Source organism: Aphelocoma coerulescens, chromosome 4 (genome assembly GCF_041296385.1).
Source record: "Aphelocoma coerulescens isolate FSJ_1873_10779 chromosome 4, UR_Acoe_1.0, whole genome shotgun sequence".
Lineage (NCBI taxonomy): Eukaryota > Metazoa > Chordata > Aves > Passeriformes > Corvidae > Aphelocoma > Aphelocoma coerulescens.
The window spans coordinates 27,664,557-27,691,535 of record NC_091017.1 but is presented as its reverse complement, the minus strand read 5'-3'; the positions used below and the strand labels follow the sequence as shown (position 1 = coordinate 27,691,535).

The window sequence follows — 26,979 nt, the reverse complement described above, 5'->3', positions numbered from 1 at the left end:
AAGAAAGACATATTGTAACTCTCCTCTGGCATTGTGGAGTGATACAGGACTTGTTGGAAGTTAGAGTTGGACACAAATAAAGTAAACCAAAAATGGAGCTGATTTATTTTCACAGGCTGTCTGTAAACTGCAGTAGCTCCCATTGCTGTTTTGTGAGCAGCTCAGCACTCTGGGTAGGGTGTTTGGGGGCAAGATTAAGAGCTGGGGCAGGGGACTACTGCTGTTATCTCATTGTGCCTCCGTATCAGCCAGAGCCCTCTGTGCCTGCTCACGATTGCTGCCAGTGGCTCTAAACACTGAGACCAGAACCTGGAGTCTGTATGGGATGACTTGGGCAAGAGTGTGCTGATGTTAGGGGGTATTTTTACACTGCAAGTGTAGCTGTGACTCAAATGTGATTTTTTGGGTAGGAGCTGGCCTTGCTCTGTCCAGTTTTTAGCACGATGGAGTTGTAGTTTGGGATTTACATTTTGCTATCAGAGGACAGCTTTGAGCAACCTGGTTTAGCTGGAGGTGTCCCTGCCCATGGCAGGGGGATTGGAGCTAGATGAGCTTTAAGGACTCTCCCAGCCCAAACCATTCCATGATTCTATGATGAATTTCTTGTAGTTGGTAAAAAGAAAAACATGTGGGCATGCTGCCATGAGATGAGGAAGGTAAAGAATCAGTGAAGCAGTGATAAAACAAAACTAGCCTAAGAACACTCTCAGCAGAAATGATAATTATCTGAAGTATTTCCTATCTCCTAAGTATTTTCCTTACTTGCAGAAAGTGTCTTCCACTTTTGAAGTTTGCTAAAATCCCCAACTTGGTAAAAGCACTTGAGGATATTGCTAGGGTTGATGTAGGGAGTGGTAACCATGCTTTTGGGTGGCTTCAACACCTAACACATGATGTTATCACAATTAAAACATTCATCTTCAGCATTGTTTTTGAAGCATTACATCTAACTTCAAGGACAATCAACATGTTTGACACTGAATTTTCAGTGTGAGTTAGTCACTTGAATACTGAGTTACTTCTCTGCAATATCTATCCACGAATCCCAAGCAAAAAACTCGGAACCACAGTAACGACCATCAAAGGTTGGTGGGGGTTTTTTGGTAACGACTGAATTATAAAACCTGAGTGTATATCTAGATGGAGCATGTGTTCTGCAGATGTCTTTGCTTAATTGGTTTACAAAGTAGGAAGCTTGAAAAACTTTAAAAATTTGCTAACATCGAGATTGGCTTAGTTGAAGTAAAGACCTTCCATACTTTTAGATAATATAGTTTCTTGAAACCTATCTTGTGAACAGAAACTGAACTATTTCATGTACAGAAAGAAGAAGAAATTAGAGATACCTATGGATGATTCGATTCAACTGTACTGTGCTTTGTAGGAAGTGGTGGTACTAAAAAAATAGTGCAAGAATTCACAGAGGGGTGAAAAAGGTGTGATGAATAAACAATAACAAAAATAGTATTGATCATAGCAGAGATATTTTCAGAATATATTGCATAGACTTGGATTTGCTCCCAATTATGTTTGTAAACGTCAGTGAAACTTCAGAAGTTGCTAAATAGAAGTTTACATGTGTTTGTTATTAAGAGCAAAGGTCTTACAGTCCAGTTCTCAATAGTTCTTAAAAAATGCATGTTTTGTTACACTTCAATTACAAGGACATCAAAGTAATCTTACAAATTAACTGATTGCATTTTTTATTACTTATGTTGTGCGTTCACTTACAGTCTTTATTTTAAGTTCAAGGCTGTCAAGGTGAACAAAAGAGACCTCTTCTTGCCAAGAGGTGTTTTCCCAGTTTACATTTCAGAAAACCTTTGATTACATGTCCTGTTGAAGGCCACTGTTGGACAAGACAACTGCGTCAGCCATCGAACAGACTCATATTTGAACAGGTCGAAGAGTTCTAGTGGGGAACCAGTTCTGTTTTTCTGGCATTTTCCTTAACAAACCATTAGTTTCACAAGCAGGCATAAATTAGTGCTGCTTGTACCTTTCAGAGCATTCAAAAAGAAAATGGGAATGAAGAGACACTGGTCATTCAAATACACGTCTATGTAAAAATAATATAATATAATAGCACAAAATCTTTCCCTATGACCTCATGTGTCCTTATCTCTGCTAATTGATTGGATTGTGAGGGTTCACTGTTCTTGAGGATGTTATACTAAAAACATTAATGTTTTTTGTCAATCAACAAACTCTAAATACCTAGTGGATTCTCAGTCTAAACTTCTGAACTATCTGATAGCTATTTGATTGTATTTCCCAGCTGGAAGGCACAACAAAACAGTCTAGTTATTTGAGAAAAAACTTGGCTGTTTACTGTTTCAGCTGTTAAAGAAGCCAGGTGTGTGCCTCACAGCACATTAGGTGGCTTTGTTACTGAATTTTCTGTTCATTTCCAAAACTAGGTCAGGTTCGATGCATCTAAAATGTGAAGAAGAAAAAGGCTTGAGGGAGAACATTGGTGGTAGCAGAAAAAGACAGACACAGGTCAAGACCTCTCTTACTTCTGCTTCTACTTCAGTGATGCTGCTTTCAAGGTTTAAGCACATGCATCTCTTTCCTTCCCCAGGTTAAAGACTGGAAAACTTTCTGGTCCTTTATAGCAGGACTAGAGGAAAATCAGACATTGGGATCCAGTATTCTAAATCTAGAGCAATGGCTTTAGCAGGATGATTTAAGGCTCAATCCTTGAACTGGGGGAGATAGGTAATAGAGAAGCCAGGCCTCCGAGCTGTCTGGTAATGGTGACCTTCTTCAGTAAAGCAGTGAAATTGTTTGGAAAGCCTCTTGCCAGTAATTGCAGCTGTTCTGTTGACTGCACAAAAGAACTGGTTCGTTCTGTCCGTCCTCTTGAGTCTTTACTGGTACTTAGCAGTTGATCTGATAATATTTACTTTTAAGTAGCCATTCTGTAGTTAAGGGCAGTATTGCTTGCAATATCTAGATATTGGGAAAAGGGAGAACAATAAAATTTTATTGTATTTGCAGACAAGTCCATTGTGATCCTATGACATAAACTCAGGAGCACAGCCTGACCCTTCAGGATAGGAAGACAGTGCTGAGGTATGAAGTGTATGGATTTTTCTCTCTTTCTATTCATTTAGTGAAGAAAGAAGATCTGAAACCAAACTTGGTGATTTGGTCCCTGCTGCCTACTTTGCTATGTGTTTTGTAGTTAGTTGCCTACTTGGTCAACAGCATGAGATACAGAAAAGCATTGTTCTGTGTATCTATGTAATATATAATTCTAGCTAATTGTCATATTCACTTACAAAAAAGCCTGAAAACAACCCCCTCTCTCCTAGAATGGTACTGCTCTGCAGCTAAATTTCTACCAAGATTTAATTTGAGTACAGTTCTGTAGTGACAGACTGGTTGATGACAGCATAAGAATGAACTGCTAAATTCTTATATAAGCCTGCAATGCTATATAGCACAGCAGATATCTCTTCTTGAAAATACAGAAGCCAAATCTCAGGTTCATTTACTTTAACCTGGAAGGAATGCTTTCTAAACTTAGGCATTCATAAAATGTGTCTGAAAGTTGTTGTATTTATGCAACCTTCAAAGTATCTCTGAGGGATTGAGACATAATTGTGTCATAGGTGAGGCAGTCGTGGCTTGGAGCCCACATGCACAAGTCCTGGCATATCTTTACTGGCTTCTGGAATGAGGAGCATAGCTTAAGGACATCTGAGAAACTGTAGACTGAGTCAGCTTGGGTTGTCAGTTTGGTCTCAGTGCCCTCAGTAGGAGCTGGAGGAATGAAACAGCAGCAGAAGAGAGGAGCTGATGATGGTATGAATTAGAAAACCTGTTTATGTTGGAAAAGGATGCAGAAGAGGTGCCAGGAGAAGGAGATGGGCTGAAAAAAAAGAGTGCTGGGGAACTAGACTAGAGGAACCACATCAGACTGCCTAATTTCTGAAGTAAATCCTCACAACAAAACAAAAAAGCCTGATTTATAGTGTGGAAATAATTTTCCTCACCCCCAGAGTTGCTGTTTGTGCAGAGAGGGCCACAATGGGGACAGCCAAGTTTTCAGTTGTGCAAATAAATAAAAAAGTTTCAAATTGTCCTTTTAACAGCATGTTTCTTTTAAAACATCCAGCACAGTCAGATTATATCACTAAAACAAATATACAGTCAGGCATAAAGCCAGAGGATCATTTACAGTTCTGGTTTATCAAGAACAGCAGTACTTGTATCGGAGCAGAGGGAACCGAAATACTCTAGCACTTGGAGACATGGTAATTAATGGCTCCTTAATAAGTACTTGATGAAAGGCTGATGTACTGGGTGTTCCCTGCAAGTGACTGAAAGACACATTGTTGGTGTGGCAGAAACTCAGATCTGGGTTTGTAGCTGCGTTATTTCATTAGGTCCTTGGTTTCTCAGCATATATGGTTGCCTTTGTGCCTCTACTTTAATGCTAGGACTCCTGTGCATTCTTAACTCTGTCTGATGTGGGGATAAAATGGCAATGCAAAGGCCTTGTCTACCCTGCCAGTCCCTCCCCAAGGAAGCATGTATTTTTTCACTAACACACTGGCATGGGTAGTTCTTTGCACAGTGTACATATGCTTTTAGAGTCTGGGTTGAACTTCTTAAAATGAGTCCTGTAGACTGCACTAAAAATAAACTAATGCTCCACTCACATTTGAAGGCTTTCATTGTAATGAATGGATTAGTGGATTCTAATGTGACTTTGTAGTATGGTTACTCTCTAATTAAGGATAGCTTCTGTGGGTTAGAAACTGTGCTATGTCTAACCCCAATGTAAATGAGATGTATGAGCCCTTTGCCCAGCAAGCATTGAGTAACTGTTTTCAGTGTATTTGAAAAAAACAGAAGAAAGCCCCTAGCATTTGGTATCTATACTGTAAAAAGAGAACAACTTTGCCAGAATGTATTTTATCTTTTCACTGTAAGGATAGACTTCATTAACTTCCATAACAAATTTTAAGTTTTATGAATGAGTCCATCAGTGTTTGACAAACTCTGTCTTGAATATACATCAAATATACATTGATAAAAGGCCTCCATTATTGTTAAGTTGTGACTTTAATTTGCATAGCTAAGGACAAATATTTCAAGTCCTACCAAATTGTCTGTGTTTACCCTGATTTCTTTTAAAGTTATGTTCTGTATGCAGTTCTATACCTTTAAAGTAACTGAAGTCCCATGTTTATACTGTCCTAAACCTCCTGTAGTTTTAACATTTGTGCAAAGTACATGTACAATTTTGGAAGAAAAGTGTCTGTGTTGATCTATGTGTATTAGAAGGACAAAATCATTCTGCTTTGATGAACCTTAGAATTTTCAAGTAGCTGCAAATAATCTAGTGTGGTTCCAACCTAAGTATAAAATGCTTTTCCTGGCAGCATTGTGCTCTGCCATTACAATGCTCATTTTCTATGGTGAAACCCTGCCCAAAAAGACAAAGCTGAAACTTCATGTAGGGTGACAGCATCATGATATTTTTAAAGCAGATTTTTGAATAGACCTTTATGGAGAATCAATCTGTCTCTGGTTTGGTAGGTTACATGCATAGGTCTCCTGGTAATAAAACTGTTTAGTGTAAGGTAAATAAGCAGGAATAGCATCAGTCCAGGGAAAGGTGGTGTGCTAAAAGTAGATAAAGTTGGCTGAGAAGACATGAAGTAACTTCTCCTGACCTCTTTCGCTGATTATGGTAACCATGCTTTGACCATCTCTGCTAATGGGTAATTAAGAACATTAGTTTAGTAAGCTGAGGTACAAAGCAATTTTAATTGACAACAATCCTTTCTCTCTTAAGTTTAGCTGAGACTTACTAATTGAAGATTGCTCTTATGCTGATGTTTTGGAAATGTGTGATCAGGGAGAGGGAGGGAAAAGAGAAAAATAAATTGCCCTTCTGCTCTGTGTGCTGCTTGCAGAATAATTCTTGGCATTTAAACACAATGAATTGAAAGCAAGCTCTGTTTTGTGAGTGGAATGTCTTAGCAGATTTAAGGGAGTCCTACCTGTTGGATACAGTTTTTAAACAGTGGAATCAGAACAGCCCTTGCAATTGCAGAAGAAAGCGGAGGGATGGTGAGTGGTGTTGGAGGATGGAGAGGCTAGGCTTCATTTGGAGGAAAAACTGTAGCTGTATTGCTTCAAGCCAGATCTGAAGCTTCAACTAATCAAGACAGCATGATTTGAGCTATTCAAATAATTTAGTGTGTCATGAGCTGGAAGACGATGAAGAGCTAAGGGACATCCACTAAATTTTCTGGTAAATATTTGTCTATGCTTAATTTAAAATTATTTTTTCTTGTTCACATTCTAGTTTCTGAAAAATTGCCTGCAACTGCTGGCAGCCAGCATCGTTTGAAGCAGACTTTGACTGTTCAAGGACAGAAGGGGTTTTACACCTTTGTATCCTCTGTGTCTTTCCGTGCTTTCCATGAGCTTGGCTTCCTGACTTGCAGCCAAGTTTTCCTGTCTCATAACTGCCTGCTTGCTGGGAATGCTGCCAAATGCTAGCGCCTGTCAGAGCAGGACACACTGCAGGGACACGACCCCCGCTGTTCATCCATGGGGTGCTGGGATTCAGGGGTGGGGGCAGGCCAAGAGGACAGCTGTGAATCTCCTCCTCTTGGCAGGAGCTGAGCCGTGGATTCTCTGATACTGTGGGTTTGCTGTAACAGGACTAAAAGGTAATGCCCTAAAGAAGCAAGTAAGTGTTTTAATCATATCGATTAAAAGAAAAATGCAATATAGTCATGAGCCTTCACTGCATGAAGTGAAGTTGATTTTGTACAACTTTATAGGGAGCAAGTATTTCTTTAAGGTAACACTGCACTGACTTTCTCGGCATGACGTCAGTTCCCTGCTTGGCAGCACACTTGATTATCCCATCTTCTGTTGAGATTTTTCTCTGAGGTTCCTCTCCATCCCTTTGTGTTCTAACAGCCCTCCGTGACTGCTCTGTTGTCTGGATCCATGCCTGCTTGCTGTCTCTGTGCATCTGCAAGAAATAATGGAACTGATTTAGGCCTCACACAGCAGCTCTGTTGCTTTGTTATCTAAACAATTTTCTTTCTCCTTACAAACTTCACAGGAGAGAGTGAGTGCCCTACCCTTGTCCAGTCCTTTTCCTGTGAGATAAACTACAAAATCCTGGATCTTCTTAAGATGGGAAGAGTTTTTCTTTGGTTTTAGTAATGCAAAGCCTTAGTTCTGTTCAGTGTTAGACACAGTAGTAGTTAGTAATATTAAAATAATGTAAATTCTGAAATTTCAATTCGAGAATGTGAAATGGCTTTAAAACCAGAGCAATTGTTCATTTTTAAGAGTTAAGATGAATAAGAATTTGTGGTAGCTTTCTGATGAAAGTTTATTTTGGATAAATCACTTGAGAGTGTTTCAGCTGTTTTACACAATCTTTCTTGAGTGTTGACATTTGTTTTCACATACAGGAGTATGGAATGACTTTACAGGAAACATTAAGTTTTTTATTCCTTGAATCTTGCAGCAGGAGATGAAGGTATTTCTCCTTCCATTTAGCATTATGATCACCCCAATCTGCTTCCAGTTTGTGTAGTAGTACCTTATCCTTGCCAGGTATTTCATAAATCAAATCCTATTGCCTCAATAAAAAGACAAAAGGGAACTTGTGTATATGTACAGTCTTTGTCTGGCAACATTCAGTCACCATTTAATGTGAATAATGTTAGGGCAGGTGTCAGTCATTGCATTTTTCCATTGTTTTGAAAAAAATAAAAGCAGTGAAGCAACTTTCAGTTTAGAGTCCACTTGCCAGAAAACTCCATAACAAAGTATGGAGAAGGAGCTGGAGACAAGCAACCCAGGAATAGTTGCCCTGGAATGGCCTCTTTAGTGTCCTGTCCTTTGGCTTTTGTCAAAGGGGGTGGTGTAAGGCTCTAAGAACCACCTATTGCTCCAACTGCATCTTCCTCCGCCCCTTGTACTCCCAGGACAAGGAGGTTTTGTTCAAATTTCAAACACTCTCATATTACGAAGTCAAGTGAAGGACAGAGAGGGGAGAGGTTTGCTTTATAAGCAGTAAGGAAATAGCGTGTCTGAGAAGATGGAAGCATTGAGAAGTGTTTGAGTACATAGTCATAATATGTATTGGCTGACACTGTGACAGAATCTCTCCCCCGTAAACAAAGGTATGTATACTCATCACTAAATTACTTACTTTACTTATGTTATTTTCAGTCAACCAAATGGCTGTAGGAAAATCCATTTTGAATGTATGTTGTACGTTTAATAGCTGAAAGATAAACCGAGCATTATTATTCATCACAACAAAAATTTTAAGCATTTCAGTGAAAAGCCCCCCCTAGAACACTAAAATGCCATAAAATACTCACAGGATGCAGCACAGGTGATGTTTCATGGCACTTTAAAGGTTTAGGCCTTGGAAATTCCTAAAATGTCACATTTCCTAAGATGTTACTATGCAAAACCTGTGTGTTGGGTCTTTAGTGCTGTACTATGGGATGCTTTAGCAATACTGTTCAAAGTGCTGGAAGATATACCAATACACAGAGATGAATTTGTTCTTAGCAATGTTCTCTAGACATCTGAGCAGAATAAGGTAGTACATGATGCTGAGCTTACTAGGCCTGAGCTGGAATCACCCGCACTGCAGGAATAAATTGGCTGGTTCTGCTCTCTTAAACACTTCTGTTTCTGACAGCTTCTGATGTTATCAGTTTGTGTGAGATGGCTTCAGATTTCTCAAACACTATGTAGGTGGTTAAGTCAGGACTTGGGATCATTATGTTTCTTACTGTCATACAAATGTTGGCAATGACAAAAGCATGAAAAAATTAAAGTGCGGGAGGACATTTGATATTTTTTATTTAATGCTGAATTCTTCTCCCAATGTAGTTACAGATTCAGAACTCCCTTCCTGGCCCCTCCCTCCCCCAGTTGTTACTTGATGCTTTCCAAATATTCCCTTTCCTATTCCTTCTGGGCTGTAAAATAAAAAGATCATGTTTAAATGCTCTACTTCAGCTGGCCTTTGGAAGAAAACTTCTCTGACCTCCTGGCAGTTGCCATTTGACCCGATGACAGATATTTCACTAATGACAGATATTTTAGTGTCATGGAAGCTTTGTCACACATAAAATCACTTTCCTGTCCTTTATCTCCCAGGTGAGATTAGTGATTAAATCTTTCCTTACTAAAGAAATCAGCTAAAACTTTGGATCATTTAGAGAGCGTCATCTCTTTCCACAGTTAAATAATGTGTTGCTAGAAATAGACGTGCTTCTCCCATGGTATTGTGAACCAATATTTAACTTTGCTTCTTCACTCCCAAACAACAAAATTACAGCATTTCCTTAAATACTGTTGTTTTCTGTGTCCTGAGTTGTATTTACTTAAAAAAAAATTAAAAAGTCTCGGTAAAATGCTTAGCATGCCTCTCAAATTTGGAGCTCACACCTTCTGCTTCTCTTGTTTAGGCACTTAATCCTATACACAGCCTTGCCCTTGTCAAAGTGCTTGCATAAGAGCTGCTCTGTAGAGCAGCAGGGGGTGATGTGCATGAAGAGTTAAAAAAGTGGATTCCATGCACTTGTTTGCATTTAGGTCAGTGAACTTCACTATTTGTAAGTTTCCCAGTCAGGACAAACTAATGTAATATTTCCTTCATTCACAGGTTTTGGGAAGATGAGCTCATTAAATTCAATGTTCTTGAGATTCTCAGATGAGTGTCACACTTGAGGTGCTTACTGCTAGTAAACTGTTGCTTCCTTGCTCTTTAGTGAGGACTGAACTGTGACAATTTGCAGGGATTAGATGGTGAATCTTTCTTTCCTAAGGGATCACAATTAACCACCAGCAACTATGCTAGGAATCTCAACAACGTGTGGTGTTGAGCACTAGACCAATAATTGCTTACTTAGGAAGCTTTCTCACTGCTTGTGGTGTGCTCCTCTATCATGTGGTGGTCTGCACCCCCCCTAAAATGAACCATTTGTAGCACAGTTGCTTAAGACAATTTTTTTCAGTTGGTTCTCTTACAGTTATAAGCATTTGCTCACAGAGTTTTTCAGTTCTGCTAAAAATAAGAATTACTTTTGATTAAGTTTATAATCTGTTTGTAGTGGTATACTTTTACAGCTATACAAAGGGATATAGAAAAGTCACTTCCTCATCTGTAGCAATTTATTATCTGTTTCTACAGCGCAGACCTTAGAAAAATGTTGTGTCCACAGACTAACTTCACAAGCTCACAAAAAAAGGGAATGAGCTGACCTGAACTCTTATGTTTCTTTTCTCCTTTTTAGCTTGCTTGAGGGAACTCCTTTGTTGGCCAAGCAAATAAGAGACTGAGAAACTTAATTTTTGACATAAATCATGTTTCTACTTCATCCTCTGTTGTGCTTTGCCAGAGAGATTCTGCTCTGATTTACACAAGAAGAGCACAAATGGATACAAATTACTTATTGTAGTGTATTTACTCTTGAAAGACCTTTCAAAGTGTTAATTGACTGTGTAAATCCTCTACAGCATTTTAGGGTTAGGATGTTTAGAAACCAGTGTGAGAATTGAGCTGTACTGTAATTGAACACTTTTACAGCCAGCTTCCTTAAGTTAATGGTATTGAACTAGTTCTCTGATTTTCTTTAGGGATCTTTTTCATGGGACCTGCAGTTGCGAGTCTGTAACTTTAAAAATCTGTAACTTATTCAGGGGGTATTCTTTGTCAAATGTTTGTACTGTGTTATCCTTTAGGCAATTTAACACTTTCCACAGTTTTCCATAACTGATTGTAAATACACGTTGGAGGACTGTCGTGTTTTTCATTTATTTGGAGTTTCTTCCTCACTTTTTAAATTGCTTTTGGAGGTTTCAATCACTCACTTCCATGTTTGAGTTGTAGTAAACAAAGGTGGTTGTTCTTTGGAGGTTTTTTTAACTACTCTGACTTGATGACATGTTAATGTCCATCTTCCAATTTTTTTTTTTAACGTGTTTTTTTAGTCGTAGAACCTTTTTGTTTCTGTAAACTCACAGGAATAGCATCAGTGCTGTGCTACATTCATGACTTCAGCCTTGGCCTTCTGTACACACTGTGTATAGAGACTACTCAGCAGGGCTGGCTGTACTCCTGCCTCAGCAAGTTTTAATCATGTTAGGCCTAAAAGAGAGTGCAAGGTTTTAAAGCAAAAATAGTCGAATATGATAATCTGCTGTCACTTAGAAATGGTTTTCCTCAACAGCTCCCACCCCCGAAAAATACCTGAAAGCTCACACACAGATACTCACACTGTAAAATCCAACTCCATCACTAAATAAAACTCTTAAAACAGGCATGCCATGCCAATTGCACATGGCATTAGAAATTCTTACATAAACAGCAAGCTCTCGAATCTGAAAATTGTCTAGCTAGATACACATTAAATACCTGCTTGTCAGGAATAACTATTCCATTAACATTTTGTAACTTTAAGTACTGGTGAGAGAAGGTTCAAACTTTGATACATCATATTGCTCTTGCTGTTGCAGACAAATCAATTGAATAATACCGACATGCCACTCTGCATGTACACAACTTTCCTTTACTCGTAAGTGAGAATGCCAAGGGAATATATGAATTTTGCATATCCTCTCATACTTTGCTCAACAGTGTGACAGATCTTGGAAAACAGAGCACTGTGGGTAGATGAAATAGCTGATATATTCTACTTGCTAGGAAACTTGCTGGGGACAGATGGAAAAGCCAGTGAATGAACATTGATGAACAGCTGCTTGCTACTGGAAGTACTGCTTCCTTCTGCAGGTGAGGAGCCCTCACAGAGGGGCTCTTGTCCCCATAAATTCTTCTGAGCTCTAGAACATGCTGTTACATAAGTTGAATTTATTTATTGTTTTACACATTTAACCAAAATAAGTATTTGTCTGGTGCTTCAGCTCTAATTGCTAAAGGAATCCCTAGTGTCAGGATTACCCTTCTGGCAGGGCTTGTTTTGCTCCATGATTTTTAGCACATAAGCATCATCTCAATTAAATCCCTGAAGCTGGATGCATCCATGACCTTTGTGAAAGTGTACAGAACATCAAAGCAACAATAGCTCTCTGTTTCACTGAATTGTGTGTATTTTACTTTAAGGGACAAGCATTCTGAGAATCCTTGATATACATAAGTTATTAATAGCTTTCAGATTCCTAAGATAACTTCTGAAAAAATTGAAAATTCCAATTATGATAATACTGAATATAATCTTCTATACTTCTTTCTTTACTAGACCCTTCAGAACCTAGTTTTCAAGTGCTGAGTGTAGCCTACAGGTGTCCTTGTACCTCTGGCTGCATATGTTAAAGATTTTCCTGTAAATTGATTAGCTGTAGAATATGCTAAACACCTCTCTTATTTGTGTTTATTTATGCACAGTCATATTTTGTGAAATAAGCATGAAAATGCATGAAAATTCCACTGTTGTGTCAGTTAACTCCATAATAATTCATATGTTCAAGGCTTCAGATTTGAATAACCTCAGCTGAAACAGGAGCTGCCTCTGGTTGATCTAGGGTGCTCTTTCTGTGTATGGTATTAGAAATGTCACCTTGGTGTGAATGAAATCCAAAAGTTGGTAAGGTTGTCTATAGGTGACCTCATATCTAACCATTATACCTGTTTGTAAGAGTTCACACCCTTTTCTATTTCATTTTATTAAGTCCTGTCTGATGTAGCTGAATGTTTTGATTTGAATGCATGAATATTCAATCCTGTCAAGTTCTTAACTAGTCTCAAAGGCATCCTATGGCAATATTCTATAAAGGCATTGTGAAGTTTAGAGTTTTAGAAAACCTATTTTCTAATAATTTACAACAAAGCAAAACCTATTTTCATGCCAGGAGGAGTTTGAGTACTAATGTAGGCTACAAGTATTAGTACTCTAAGTTCCTTACAGCACCAAGAATTCTAAAGCTGTCACGAACTGCACACAATTCTGGTGCTCCATTGTGATGATGTTGCTGGTCTTGCAGCAAAATGATACTAAATATCTTTGAAGTCAAGTTAACTTTGATTATCTGCAGATACGTGCAGTTAGATAAAAGAATATGCTCAGGATGGAGTTAAAACAGATGTTTCCTGTGTTCAAGTAGGTGGTATCTCCAAAATGACTGAACTAATATTTGATTAAAAGTCATGTCTCAAAATTAAACACTTTGTCATTTGTGGGCTATTATTTGCATAGGTTAAAGCACCACAGTTAAGGTATATCCTGAATTTAAACTTGGTGTGGTGACAGTAGTTAAGAACGCATGCAGGCTTGGAGTAGTGTCTGTTCATTAGAACTTTTAAAATGTCAGTGTTAATTGTGTAGAAGAGAAGTGACTGAAGGGCCTAATGCTGTATGGCAACCACTGCATCCCCAAATAGGAAGGTTTTAGCTGCAATTGAGGTTTTCTTCTGAAGTAAGATATCTTGTACCTTGAAACACCTTTTCTGCCCTCTCATTTTAGTGTTTATTGAAAACTTAAGCCAGGTTCAATGTACAGTTACCAATCACAGGGACTGATATAGCACCTATTTTGTAGATGTGCTAAGCTTACTGACACCAACTCAGAGCTGTGTGTTCACATTTTCAGTAAGAATTTGCTTATTCAAGCATGTTAGCAGCTGTATTTCCAAGAAACAAAGGGAGGGATTGATGTATTGAAGGCCACTTATCTAGAAAAGTGTCCCAAACAATTGTTTTCCACCTAGATCCTGTAATGGGAGCTGGAAAGGTTGCTCTGGTCCCTCCCCAGAAATTCTACTTACTCTTTCATCCTACTGGATTATGAGGGAAAAGCCTAGAGGACTCCTGCAGCTGGTTTGGCACTGCTGTGCCACAGGGGTCATCTTGATCCCTGCAGAATCCAGCCTGTGAAAGACTGCTGGCATGGTGTGTCTCGGGAGTCCTGCTGACACTGCTGCACTTATCTAATCGAACTAATATTGACAAATGGCTGCTTCTCCTTTATTCTGTGGTAACCCTTGTTCTTTAGATACATGCAATTCAGTGCAGATATGTCGGTATAATCTGAGCTTGTAGCTTTCAGTCATGTTCTGACCGTCCCCTGAGATCCTCTGGTGGATTTAAAGGTCATCAGCAGGTAAGAGGTCACTACTAGTCATGTTCCTACAAAACATGTATTGTTTCATCAGTGTTTTTGAGACTTTCAACTTGTTAAAGCTAATTTTAGAACAATAGAAAATTTAAATTTAAATGTGTTTGCAAGACTTGGGGAGATTAGGCTGAAAGGTTTCACTTCGAATTTGTAAATGTAAAAATTCTTTTCTATAGCGGTACAGTTTAAAATAAGGTTTGAAAATAACTCCAAACTGTTGAACTTGCCTTTTCTTACAAAATGAAGTTTAACTGATAAAAATGTGTAGTGTCTTTTTGCTTTTTGTTCCCCCAAACTTGCAGAAGACCTGTATTTTTTCCCAGAAGACAACTCTTTGGTAAAGATTATTTGAGCAATGCAAGGCGAGATGAGCAGTGTTCATCTTCATGGTGAATACTGCTATATTTTTAAGAGAGGTTATTACTTCCTATCTCTCTGCACACCCATCTAGGGTACTTTGAGTCATGACCCACAGCTGCTATAGGCTGACTCAGCTCTGCAGGCACTATCTCACTTCATACCACCCAGAGCTGTAGCCCAGCAGCCACTGGCTTTGGGAGTTAGATGCCTGTTTACCAACTGAAAATTAGAGGTGGCCCTAGGCTAAAACTTCAGATTCCAAACACCTTTGTGCCCTCACAGTAGCAGTGGCATCTAAATAATCTTGACCCTTTGCTAACAAGATGAGTACAGATAATATTTCTAAAATGTCAGTGGAATTTTACAAACTTAGTTTTCCAATGAGCAGCTATGAACTGAAGATAATTTCATCTGCATATCTCCATTAAAGACAATTCTGATCTTTGTGGTTGAAGATCCTTAAATATCTCTATAACTGAAAGTGTAAACAGTTAAGAATTTAAGAATTTAAGATAGTTATTTTATTACAGAGGTTTTGCTTTTAAAGATATTTGTTTAAACAATAATTAGTCCTAAGGAGCAAATGTATCATTCATTATCAGAAACAGTACATTTTACAGTTTCACAGAGAGAGCTAATGAGCTGCCTAGTGTAGGTTGTAGAACAAGTAATACCTCTTGCTGGTTGAATCTTGCATGATGTTAACCTCTTGTGGGAGCCAAGCTTCTCAGGGTCGTAAACAGCACACAAACGGTACTGATAATGCAGCCTAAGAAAAGAAGCAGGTTATGATTAATTTACCATAGCAATGCCATTATACCTCTCATACTTCGAGGTCCATATCATGCCCCAGGCACTTGTAATTCACTATTAAATTATTTAAATCACAGAGTCAAACTATTTTGTAAAAGTTGAGATCCCACATTTTCCTTTGAAAATTGTACAGTACGAGGTATTTTGTGCCTCAAAGTAAAGATTCCTTCTAATTCTCTAGCTTCAGAAACTTTTCTACTATGATCTATAAGGACATCTTTCCGGTGCCTGTCCACGTACCCAAGCTTTCAAAAATGACTCAAGATCTGCAGATCAATGAGATTCAGGCTTTTATATATTAAGAATTTTAAGCCAGTTTTTTTGTTTGGCTTCTGTGTTTTTGAGTATTCGCAGTACACTTGGACTGTGTTTCTAGAGCTCTAATCTCAGAATTCCTTTCAGTATTTACAAGAGCATATAACTGAGGAGAACTGCAAGATTCCTGAGCTGGCAATACTGGAGTATCTATCTTAGCATACTGTTCATCTCTAATTTATGACTGTGAGTCTCTGGAAGTTAAAGTGTAGTGGCTGTGAGAGTTTGAATGTCCCTGGCCAAGTTAAAAATGAACAAATGGAACTGCTGGGAATTCCCTCACCCCAGTGAAGAGAGAGAATTATTTAGAGAAAATATGTGACAAAGAGTTTCAGTCTTACCTACCTGGGTAGATATCCATTGCTATATGCCATTTCATTCAAGGGTGTTTAGTTACAGGATATAATTTTTAAATCCCATTTAAATAGTTAATCCAACTAAGAGTGGAGAGAAAAAAGATGAAAATGTTAGTACAAGGGATGGGTGTGTCCATTTTACCTGTCAATAGACAGAATTATAATATGACTTCTACTTTCAAATAGATTTTTTTCAGCAATTTGAATGACAATAAACACAGAGGGTTCTTCTGACTTTGTGGTAAGTAAATAACAAGTGTGATTACAAATCATACTATCTTTGATGTAATTAGCTACAGCTTCAGTGAATTTCTTACAAGAAACCCACCTCAGAGAGGATTTGGCCCTGTCTAAGATTGGAGAAGCTGATTTCTGTGTCATCTTGCCCACTGCCGGTCACCCTCTGGTGCCCTGGCACTTTGTGGTAGTTTCAATGTAACAGCAACATCCCACAGGTGTAAAAGAAGCAGGAGTGAAACAATAGCAAATCAGGACCGTGAAGTGTTGGGCAATACCTGGTCTGCAGTGTACAAACAGATTGTTCTTTCAGGTTTACAAGGAGAATTTGGCTCTGTTAGTGTTTGCCTAAGATTTATCAGACTAGATATAACAAAGATCGGACTTTCTGATTAGGCCTGTACATCACAAAAATATACACAAAAGCTGGAGTTATTCTTCAGGTGCTGTGCATATAGTTTGAAAGGTGCATGACCTCTTGTCCTATCGTTGGTGTGCCCTTCTAGCTCTTGCAGGCTTTCTCACTGACGGTTTAGAAATGTATTTCTTTTAAATTAGAGCAGTATGAATGCACCACTCCTGGAGGAAATATTTTGGCTGTATTTCAGAAATAAAGCAGGCTTTTCATTCTACCAAGGATTGCCAACAGAGAATAACTCTTCCTGGAATTATCCAGGAATTTCTTGAACTTTTCAGCATTATGCAAGTATGGGCATATGCATATATGCAAAGATGCAAATATGAGTTTAATTATACTAATTTAAATAATCTTTCATATTTCTGCTTAAAAAAGGAAGTCTTAAAATAATTAATTTTGAGATTAACTCTTTGGCCTCGCACAACAGAGCACTGACAAATCTTGATGCAACCAGCAACCTGTTTTGATTTACTTGTTATAGCCAGATTGCAGTTACTTCTGATTTATCTGCTGGTCAAAAGGCACTTTTCAAATCTAGACTTCTAAAATTTCAGAATGAATGCAATAATCAACTGTTACTAGATCTGTGTTTAGAAATAGACACACTGAAGAAGAAACTATAGGGGGTGCCAGTTTTGCTACTAACGTAGCTGCTGCCGAAAGAATGTTGCAATTCCGTCAGGAGCAAGAGAATCTTCTGCTGATTTCTCTGGAAGAGAGCCAAAATGCACATGCAGATAGAGAAGAGGGTAGGGTGGAGCATCTTCAGCCGCGGCTGGTGGTAGAACCAGTACAGATGGGGACATTTGGAACAACGTGTAGCTGAGTGCTGCCCGGGCTGTTTTAGCTGTCACCAACCCAGTAAGATGGAAGTGTGAAAGTATATCAGTTATTCAGGCTTTAATACAGAAACAGTGATGGGATTTTCAGTATTAGAATGAATGTTATTGTAGCTCTGTAGACTTTCTTCCCCCCTGCCCAGTAGTAGGTTATGCTGCTGGCAATTTTTTTCCTGCTGGATGTTTTGTGGCACAGAAGTTTTTTATGAAGGGTTTGTCTAAATCAGTTCTGCTGCTTGTGAAGTATGTTTTTAACCATGCCTCCTTCATAGTGTTGTTACCTGAACTACTTGGCACAGAAAGTACAAAATTCTAGTTTCAGAAAATTTGGAATCTGGAACCATGCCTCAGCTCACGTGATTCAGCACAGTTCCACAGTGATCTAAATGAGAACCTAAAAAAAAACCCCAAGCCCTTTAAAGACATGCTGTCTCTGCCCACTTCATGGACATGTAAGAGTTTTGTAAAAGGAAGTTACAGTATTACCTAATAGTACAGATCTTTGCTGAGCTGGGGCTGCTGTCCTGCAACATGAACACTTTTATCTAAACCACTTGAGCAATAGCCCCCAGGAATAAACGTGTGACCAGCCACAATTTTCTCTGTTAAAAAGCATACGTGAAATCACATGCTTTTTTTGTGCATTAATCCTTCCTAAAAAGGTAGACTAGACAAAAATCCGTGTCTCAACCTGTAGGAGGGAGGGGGCCTGAGAGAAGCAGGTTGCCTAACTGGCTGCCAACCGAAGGACTCATTCCAAGGTCCAGAAGCCTCGGCTCTGGAGATAGTGTTGGCAAGGTGTGTACAGCGGGGCCATACCTGTGTGCCTGGCTGCTCCTGGACCTTGGCCTCCATTATCCTTCTGGCGTTCAGTGGGTCAGGGCAGGAGGGTGTGGGGCAGGGTGCTGCATGGCAGGTGGGGCAAGCTGGGTCTGTGTCTGGGAACGGCAGCGGGGGCAATGACCCTGATGGTTGTGTGACCCTTGGGACCCGGACCGGGGCTGGTGGCAGGCGGGAGTTTTGCATCCTGCCCATTTGCCCGCGCGTGGGGCCATCTCGGACAGCCCCGCGGCACCTTCTGTGGTGACACGGGGTGGCGAGGAGCCTCGCGGCTGCCTCAGCCCCCGGACGGCGGGGCTAAGGTGACTCTCGGTAAGCGGCCCGACGGCGCGGCGGAGACCGAGCAGCGGCACCGCGCCCCGCCGGGGACCCCGCCGCGGCGCTGCCGCCCGCCCGTGTCCCCACTACGCCCCCCGGGGAGGGGCCGAGCGGGCGGGCCCCGCTCCCGCCCCGCAGAGCCCGTGGGCAGGGGCGAGGGCGGCGCGGCGGGGCTGCGCCATCCGCCAGAGTCGCCGCGTCCCGCCGGGATGGACGGGCAGCTCCCAGGCGCGGCGAGCGCGACGAGCTTCGCCGACGATGTGCTGCACGTCTTCGGGGCCAACCACAGCCTGTCGGCGAGGCAGCTCTCCGCGCTGCTGCAGCGCCTGGGCGCCGCGCCGGCCCTGGGCTCGGCGCTGCCGCTCGCACACCTGCACCACAACCAGGTACAGGCTCCGCGGGCGCGCCGGGCCGGCTGGGCAGCTCCGGAGCGTCTAAAGGCTCGCCGGCCTCGTGATTCCTCACGGTGAAGCCGGGAAGGAGGGAGGGAGGGAGCAAGTGTCTGTAGAGGCTCTGGGCTCGGGTTCCGGGTAGAGGTACCGGTCCGCCGGTGAGAGCAGCTTGCGGCACGGGAGAAGCTGCCGTCCCTCGGGGAGATGCTGCGGCGCGGGCTGCCCCGGGATTAGCTCTCCGTCCTCCTTGCTCGGCTCTTAAACTGTCACTTTTCCTGGTAGAATAGCATCTGTCCAACAGCAAGGAGTGTGTGAGAACCAGCTAGTGTTTCCCTCCGAGAGCTGAATAAGCAAATCTTCAGGAGTTGTTAAAATACAGTTGTCATGAGACAGCACAAACTCGATTATACAAACAGGTCTGCTTGTGTAAAGAAACTTTTCCAGGATTTTTCGCATTTTTTGTCTAAGTTGAGTGCAAAGTGTGCACCCATCGATTAACCTACCCAAAGCTTTTTAAACTGATGTTTAATTTACTGACTGGATATCACTGGAATATTACTTCTCTTTAAAACCTTTTCCCTCTGTTTAATGTGTCAATATGAAACTCAGATCTCATTGCTACTTTTAAAGTCTGTGTAATTTCACTTACCTGCACCGTTCTGGACTGAATTTATTTCCTTGATGGGAAATTTTGAGATTGGTGGAGATTTCCATATGCTCAGAAATCAGAGACACAAAGTTAGTCACAAAAATGAAAGGAAAGCAGGAATGACTGTTTTCTCTGTTTTGATTTCAATCCCTAACAAACAGAAGAGGGATGGCTCTAAGGGCTTTGAGAATTGTTTTTAAACATGGAGTAGTAGCTCTTTGCTTGTTCTGTGAAGGAGACAAACCTTGAGTAAGCTCTCCTTGTTTTAGAAGGGTTTAATTGGGACTTAACTTCCCTGAAATCAATGTAGTATTCAGTATAAGCATAGCAATATTTGCAGGAGTTGCCACTTTCAAGTCTCACAAATTGAACACTGTTCAAACTCAGTGTGTTGCAAACATAAACATTCCCAGCCACACATGCTAAATACAAGCTTGCAGTATTGAGTATGGCTGTGAAAAGCAGCTTTCTTTAAAAGGGCATAGAAATGAGTAGATTCTTCAGTCCAGGTTTTCCATCTGCAAAAGCACGTAGCTCTCGTACACAGGCAGTGGCACAGGCTACCAGAGGGGAAAAAGAAGTAATGCTCTTTCTCATTACTACAAATGCATTTTCCTCCTAAGCAACTTGAAGTTTAACTGCAACAAGTTTTTTTTTTTTTTTGCAGGCCTGTTTTAATTGCATTCATGTTGAAGAATATCTAGGGTGTCATACTGGAATGTGTATACTCTTTTGCTGAGTTAATTGTCTTCTTTCTTAAAATTGGCCTTGTGGCTGCTCCATCACCTTGAACAATTAAAGCAAGTGCATTTTTGAGCCCTCATAGATGTCAGGTATGTCCATGACTTTGGGCAGGTGGTGCGTGCAAATGTGTACTCACACCACGTAAATCCTGTGTGATTGTTTTTAAACACTGTGAGTCTTTGTGCTTACAAGTTGACAATTCAGAGTGTCTGCTGGTTAGGACAGAAGACATGAAGTGGCCTAATACCAGTTGGGTGTTGGAAGGCATCAGAGGCCTAAGCTCTACTGATTCTTGACAGAGGAAAGTGAGTACCTCTGGAGAGTGATTCAGGTCTTCCTCAAGGAGGCTGAATCCATTCAGGCTGCAGAAGTGTCTGACTTTAGGAGGGCACAAGGTTTATCTTAGACTTTCATTTCTTAACTTCTGTGTCCAGAGCTAGTGGGGTGACTTCCAGGCCTTTCTTTGGATCAAGATAACTTACCCCTGCTCTTCAGAGAGTCCCTCATCCCAAGCCTGAAGGAATTTTCAGTGGGGAGCTGATCTGTAAGGGACAGGTGATACAGCACCTGGCAGGAGGGAACAGTCTCTGTAATTTTATCCCAGTATTAGTGTTTAGTTTTAATGTCTTATTCACAGCAATTTTGGTAAGCCTATTAATCTCATTAGAAGATCCATGAGAAGTTAATCCATTTTCTCAAAGATTGAAAGGCTGTGTGTGTAAGCCAGAAGAAGATGGATTGAATTCTGTTTTCCTTTGATACCAGGTTGACTTGAAAAGAAAAGGGAGAATAAAACATGATTTAATCTGTTGATGATAGTGTTTGAGTGTATACTTGTGTAGGTGTTTGTGGTAACTTGTGTCCTATGATCTCTGTAAAGATGCTAGTTTTTTTATGTAGAAATAAAAAACCCAATTTTTTGGATCACCCTTTTGGAATTTTGGGTTGAACTGTCACCAGTTTCTTATGCTTTTGGTCTCTTTTTCTTTCATCATGCACTTTTAAAATTATTTTTATTTTGTGTTTATATTTTCTTTGCTCTTCAATTTTTCTGTTATCACCTTTTCTTAATATGTAAGCTAAGACTTCTTGTCAGAGAAATAAGTGGTAATTGAGCAAGTGCAAATACTGGTCAGTGCTGGTTTTTTCCATTTTACAGAGGAATTGCTGCATGTTTTTAGTCCTACTAATAGGGGTGAAATTATCAATTGCAGTCTGACACATGATGGCTTGTTACTAGCTCTGTATTTTACATTATTATCAAGATATAAAAACCATGAAACCATACTCGATTTTCCATCACTGGATTCATTGTAGTATGGTAGCCATACACGTGTGCCAAAGGACTAAATGACTTGCTCAAAATTTTTGGTCAAGAAGTACATGAAAGGTAAATGGGCATTGGAAAACAAACTTGTTAACATAACCTTTTTATTTATGCTTTGATGTAATTGGTAGGTGCTAAAATCATGCTCCTATTTCCTTCTTTGACTTTCCTAAATCTATATTTATGCCCATCTAGATGTTACACCTGAATACTGTGGTTTAACGTAATACATTTTATTTCTTGAACAAAATATTTGGACAAAATGAAATTAAAAGTTTTATTAATATTCACAATCAGATAGAATTAACTTCCATCTCCGGATGAGTAAAAATCTAGTAACTTTAGTAGATAGACTAGAACCAGGCTAAGATATTCTTTGATTTGAGGATTTTTTGGGTAGTTTTTCACTAGTTACAACTTGTGCTTTTGAAAGAATGGAGACAAGAGTGACAGAGTGTGGCTTAGGGTCTTGATCCAATGCCATGACCTGATGTTGCCTGGCCAGTGAGATGCTAAATAGGCTTAGTTGTTGTACCCTCTAAGTGTCTTATTTCTACAATATTTTCATCAAATTTCAGTATTTGTGGACAGTTTTCAGCTCCCAGCATGGATGTCTCTATTTTGCCTTATCCAGGCTCAGACTAAGTTAAAAAAAAAAAAAAAAAAGGCAGGAAAATAAAAAGCTTGTTAAATAGGCATTCACTGCATTTATTGTTTGCTGTTGCTACTGTGGGACCCACTGCTCAGCCCTGGGGTGGTCCGGGCTGGTACTTAATCTGGCAACATCTAGAAACTGCAGTGCAGGATGCTGTTGGGTATTTTAGTGCTTCACATGTGGAATGCTACAGATAAAACAGGTGGAGCAATGATAAGAACACAACAGAAGATCAGAAAAGGGACAGATGCATTTAAAAGGTGGCTGTTGCTGTAGCATTTTTTGCTAATTTTTCTGGTTAGAGGAATCCCATTTTGGTCTATCATTTTTGGGAGAGCCTTACCAGGATAAAAGTAAACATCTGTTTGAATAACCTAGTTGATGGTTTAATTTTTTCTAAATCTCAATATTTTGTAACTGTGTAAATTATATGATTTAAGTCCTCCCCAGTTTTGATGAAAGCATTTTTAAAATTATTTTATAACAGTTCAGGGATGGTCAGTTATGTTGTATGTTTTTTGTAATTTTTTGCTAAACACTGGGTGACAGTCACATTAGAGCCAATCCCCTCACGTAATCGCTGTGATAAGTCTTGCTGCACAGCAGGGGACAGACACAACAGCAGACTTGGACAGTCAGGGCTTCATTTTCAGTCAGAACTTCATTTTCAGTCCCCTGTTTCATGAGGCTAAATTTTCTTTCTCATGAGATGATCCATCAGTCTTACAAAGTAAATACCTTATGCTTTTCCAGCAGTGCGGCTGTGTTCATGTATTTATTTGTCCTGAAAAGATAAATGCAGAGTTTTGCAGAGTGCAAACATGCATTGCTCCAGTCCAAGGCTTCTAATAGACTCAGTCTTTTAATTAATCCTTTAATTGTGCTAGTGAACTCATGCAAGCTTGCCTTTTAGCTCTTGGATGTTTGTAGGACTTTACTGACAGTATGAGGTGACTTATAACAATGAATCATTTATAAGAATCATTATCCTCTGGGTTTGTCCCTGATCAAAATAATAATAGTAATTAAATGCAATGCTGTTTCTCAATTTCACATGAAAGAGCTCTTCTCTGATGGTATTTCTCACTTCCATGTTTGTGTATAGGCAAAGTTACAAGTGTCAAGTTTATTAATTTATGCTGTGTCTGATTTATTTTCTCTCCATAATCTGTTTTCCTCCCTACAACAGTCTGGATTTTTGTGAACTAATGTTAATTCTAATGTATTGGTATTTAAAAATGCTAATAATCTATTCTGTATTTTTAAGAATGAAATCGTTAAAGGGGATTTCTTTTAGAGATAGTTATGATGTAAACTGTCAGCTCTTAGTGGCTTGTTTTTCACCACAGACATCCAGAAATGGCACTATGAGCTGGTAATAAGCACCATTCTGGAACTATTCCTGTAAACCACAGCTATCCTCCTTTTGTTTTGCTGTGGGCATATTAGCCATGTATTTTGAATTATGCCAAAATGCAGAGTTGATAGTAAAATGATTAGGCACATAACCAGTTTAGAAAGCTCCAGAGGTTTGTGTATTGGCCTGTTAAAGACTGCATCTTCAGTGATGATTTCTTTATTCACAACTTTAACGTAGATTAAATGGAGCAACATTGTTTTAAAGCAAAAACACCATCTTCTGTTACAAGCTATATTTATTTTATTTGTGAGACTTCTGTGACATTAGCATTGACATTGAAAGATGAAGTTATATGCACTTTGCTTCTGTATATTTGAGTCTTCAGAGTCTCATGCCCTTAACAAAATTTGTACTTATGTTTAAGTTCAAGCATGTGCTTGAGTGCTCTACTAGACTGGGTCATTAAAGAGGAAGGACAGAAACATTCTGGATGTAATTTAGCTCAAGTTGCTTGAACTGGCCTGCATATTCTCTTCCTCCAGTCAAATCAAAAAGTTGCATTCAGGTGATGAGTGCATGCCTTTCACCTTTTGGACAGTAACAAAAATATTTATTAACAGGAATGGAAGCAGCTCTGATGAAATAAATGACTTGCAATAGCTCTGGCTTATCTCTAGGAGGAAATTGCCTTATAAATAATAATGCTGAATTATTGGAGAGGTGCTGTGGAGTCTGAAGGCTAGAAAAACTGAGAAGAGCAGGGAGTGACCATTTGAGTTTATTTTGCTAAGGCTTCCAGTGCTCTCTGCTAGCAACCACACTGAGATTTGCTACAGGGAGAGTTATGCTGTAACTGATGTCTCAAATTGAAGAAAACATTTGAATTTTTTGGTCCTGAGACTCAAAATTAGTATGTGTTTGTTGTGCAGCAATAACTGCACAAAACTTTTGTTTACACCCAAAAAAAGAACACTTTCCCTTATCATTGTAGGAAATAAAGAATGTAAATGAACAGAAAGTGTTAGATGAAAGATTTCAGCAGTTTGAAACATTTCACATAAAGACACTCAATTTTTCTGTAGATGTGTATTTTATGATATATCATGGTTTGGATTTTATCTTTTTGGGAGAAAATCACAAACAGAGGAACCAGCCTTGCCTTGCCCCTGGCCTGGCTTAGCACTGCCAAGTACATTTATTGTTGACCCATCAGACACTGTTATGTCCTGAGCTAAAGGCAAAGTGAAGATCCCAATTGAGAATTTATCTCATGGTTTTACAAGGCAACGTTTGCCTTTAAGAGTTACTACTGTAAGCTGAATGAAAAATATCTAGCTTTAGACCATTTTTAAGGAGTTAATTTGGGGAGATAAATAAGAAGCATTGTTGTAAAGTAGAAGTGGTCAATTATATGAATAGGCTGTCACTGAATTACCAATCATTTTCTGGCATACTCTGTCATGGAGATTTTAACTGTATCTAGTCTGCTCTTAAATTTAATTCCTTTTGTAATTATGTGAGGTTTTAAGTACTGTGAAGCTATTTTTCCAAATATATTGTGAGGTTTAACTGTCTGAGTTCATAGGGCTAAAGATCTGCAAATGTCTTCTAAAAAAGTGGTTCACAATTGATTTGTGATTTATCTTACTTAAGGTACTTTGAATCACTTCTGCTTCACAACGAGCAGTCACAGTATTTTCATGCACAATGTATGCTATAGACTTCCCTGAAAATGCATTACAGTATTTCCATGTTGTAACTCTTGGATTTCTCGCTGTAGGTCTTAATATTTTGGTTTGCATTAATGTATTAAGTTGTCAAAACCCCTTTTTGTTTCAGTGCTTGACTAGTGAAGAAATCTTTTCTTTGCATGGGATACCGAACAACAGTCATGTATCAAATTCCAGCTTCTCTACAATATGTCCTGCTGTTTTGCAACAGCTAATTTTTCACCCCTGTGATCATCAGGAAATCTTCGTGGACACATCTAAACCACATTCTTTGCAAGGTTAGTTACTATTACTTGCATTAATGCTGCAACTGGAGTGAGGTTTTCTTAGAGGAATAGTAAGCATTTATCTGTTAATAACAGGAGTGTCTTGTTTTGGAGGATATGGTTCCAAAATGGGAACATAAACTGCTGGTTTAGGTCAGCAGGCTATCCAAACAAAATTGGTATCTCTTGACAGTGATCTGTTTAAAACACTGTAAGAAAGGTAAAAGAACTGACTGGCAAGTTATGGAATATTTTTCCCACTTAAGGAAGAGCCTTTCTGACTCATTTTGTTTGGATAATGGTTTGTGTTTTGAAACATAAGGACTCTCACTAATAGCTGGTTAATAGGACAGAAGATGGGAGTACAGAAGGGAAGTTTGTCCAGATGATTTGCAGTGGGAAATGAGACTTAGTGGAATCTGCATATGTGGAGGCAGGTCAAGGTAAAATTACTTGGGCTGCATTTGTGTGGAGTTATTTGCAGGGGGACTGTCAGGTAAGCCAGTAACTGATTTGCTGAGGAAAAAATACTCATATTCCTTCCAAATTCTGACTCCTGCTTTCATGTCATCTTCTGTGATTACTCCTCCATGAGGAAGATCATTACCTTAATCTTCTTTCTTCTTCTATTTCTCACTATTATTCCTGTATTTATTGTGCACAGAACTGTACAATGCAGTAAAAAGCATTGGACAGGGAAGATTTATCTGATTAAAGAAATCCCTTGTTGCACTAATAAGGATCAAATGTATAATGAATTTGAGTCAGTATTCCAAATAAATTTACTGTTCCAAGGGAGTCAGTTGAATTAATGTTAAAAGTTAGGGTGTCAGTATTTGTAAGAAGAGATACAGAAGTGTTTTTCATAACTTTTGAAATACTAGTATTAATAACATTCTGATTAATATAGGTGATCATCTTTAATAAGAATTAGAGATCATTCCTAAAACGTAGCACCTTGCTGTGTCAGTGAAATATTAGGATTCTAATTGAGTAATCACTGAAACCATGGCACCAATTTAGCACAACTGTTCTTGATTGCTTGTATCGTATGGAGACACATCTTGCCAAGAAGGCCATAATATCTGCATTGGAGAGCTGGGTCTGTTCTCCATTTTTTTTAGGTTGTACACGGAATCCTTGACCTACAGTTAACCTCCTAAGCCATTTAGACCATCCCTCTTGTTTTTCTTTTATCTGGCCAGCTCA

The 26,979-nt window shown here is 39.4% G+C and overlaps 1 protein-coding gene across 2 annotated transcripts in view; it reads left to right on the top strand.

The window, feature by feature from the left end:
- The window catches only part of SLC39A8 (solute carrier family 39 member 8), a 57,215-nt gene that overhangs the window by 15,008 nt on the left and 15,228 nt on the right, over positions 1-26,979 (top strand). Inside the window, exons 1-2 of one of the 2 annotated variants that reach the window (XM_069012097.1) lie at positions 18,845-19,033; positions 25,614-25,782. In XM_069012097.1, the coding sequence (XP_068868198.1) occupies positions 18,857-19,033; positions 25,614-25,782 (346 nt within the window). In that variant the 5' untranslated portion in view covers positions 18,845-18,856. Of the gene's footprint in view, positions 1-18,844; positions 19,034-25,613; positions 25,783-26,979 lie in introns of those variants that run through there. The other variant, XM_069012098.1, reaches the window with a different exon arrangement.